At 44.0% G+C, this 1,633-nt stretch overlaps 1 protein-coding gene across 1 annotated transcript; it reads right to left on the bottom strand.

Moving 5' to 3' along the window:
- Nucleotides 1-208: 208 nt before the first annotated feature.
- LOC147633763 (pentatricopeptide repeat-containing protein At5g27110-like) lies at nucleotides 209-1,204 on the bottom strand. Its single transcript, XM_086805586.1, has one exon. The coding sequence runs from the start codon at nucleotides 1,202-1,204 to the stop codon at nucleotides 209-211; it is 996 nt and encodes a 331-aa protein (XP_086661712.1).
- Between the last annotated feature and the right edge of the window lie 429 nt (nucleotides 1,205-1,633).

Here is a 1,633-nt window from a genome sequence, read left to right as displayed (position 1 = left end):
TGATTGTTCTCAGAGCAGTCCACAATTGTGTTTCTAGATTCCCCATGCGTGTTGAGAATATCTGCAAAAGATAGCATTGCATCGTAGTATTGCCCAACTTGCATGGTTAAGCCAACATCATCCTCGTTCAAACCTTCTAGTGATAATGAGGTTGAACCCCCCATTGACATTAACCTTCCCTGTTGTCTCAGAGGCTGGTGCCTTACGCTCAGGGTAGTCCATATCTCTTATCTTTGATATGCCAAGTTTTGAACACCCTGGCTGCACTCTCCAGACCCCCACATTTCGTATACATATTGATAAGGGCAATCCCTATAATGACATCTGACTGCAATCCTGCATTTCTGATGCTTGCATGGATCTCCTTTCCCTCGGGTAGATCTGCCAGAACAGAGCATGCACTAAGAATGGTACTAAATGTCACGTTGTCTGGTTCAAGATCCTTCTTTTGCATGCGTCGATAAAGTTGCATGGCCTCTTTTGCATCCCCATGCTGGATATAAGCAGCCAACATGGTGTTCCATAAGCCCACATTTTGTACATGCTTCTTGTCAAAGACCTTCACTGCAGCCTTGATACTCTCACACTTGCCATACATACTGATAAGGGAAGCCTGTAATTCTACATCATGCTCAAACCCACTATCAACCATTCTAGCATGGATCCTTTTGCCATCTTCTAGAGCTGCTGGAGAGGAACATGCAGCAAGAATTGTACTGCAGGTGCACTTATCTGAATATATCCCTTCAGCAAGCATTTGTTGATATAACTGAAAGGCTTCCTCTGCATGCCCAACTTGTGCATATGCTGCAATTATGGCAGTCCAAGACACAACATTCCGCAGGGGCACTCTGTCAAACACCTCCTGTGCATCTTCAAGACTTCCACATTTGGCATACATGCTGATGAGTGCAGTCACCACAAATGCATTCGACTCAAATCCATGCTCAATAACTCGTGTATGAATCTCCTTACCCTGTGGTAAGTAAGATGGCTCAGTAACTGCACAAAGACTACAAACAAATGTAACCTGGCTTGGTTTCAAACCTTGTTTCTGCATCCGTCGGTAAAGATTAAGTGCATCCTTATCCTGCCCATGCTGTGTGAATGCCACAATCATGGTATTGCACAATATAGTATCCGCTTGTGGAATGTTTTCAAACACCTTGCCAGCATCCTCTAAACTACCACATATGGCATACATGCTAATAAGGGTATTGAAAACAGTAATGTTTGAGTCATGACCACTCTCAAGTAAGTGTCCATGGACCAGCTTACCCTCATGAAGAGTTTCCATACTTGAACATGCTTTTAAAACAGCAACATACACTTGTCTGTTGCAATTTGCTGAACAAATGAATCACATTTCCACCATATCCAAGCTTGCTTGCAACCGCACCCTTTGCACCAGCGGCACTATCCTGCAGCCTCTGCAAGACAGTTTTGGAAGACTGATCACGTACATTCTCTTGATTACTAGCTTTATCAGTCTCCATAGGCATGGCTTCACCTTGTGCTGTCCCATCACTTGTTGGGATCTTAGCACCATAGCTAAGCTTTGAAGCAACAGTATCTTTAAGGCTTACAACAGTACCAACAGCTCTGCCAGCAACCGTTGGCTTGCTTTCACAAG

Source organism: Cibotium barometz, chromosome 11 (assembly GCF_041138505.1).
Source record: "Cibotium barometz isolate CiBa-2024 chromosome 11, ASM4113850v1, whole genome shotgun sequence".
NCBI lineage: Eukaryota > Viridiplantae > Streptophyta > Polypodiopsida > Cyatheales > Cibotiaceae > Cibotium > Cibotium barometz.
Note: the sequence above shows the minus strand (reverse complement) of the source record. Positions and strands in the feature narration are given on the sequence as shown.

What these genes read in the sequence shown, in the direction of transcription:
- LOC147633763 (XM_086805586.1), bottom strand. Translation starts at nt 1,204, where the DNA reads ATGTATGCCATATGTGGTAGTTTAGAGGATGCTGGCAAGGTGTTTGAA.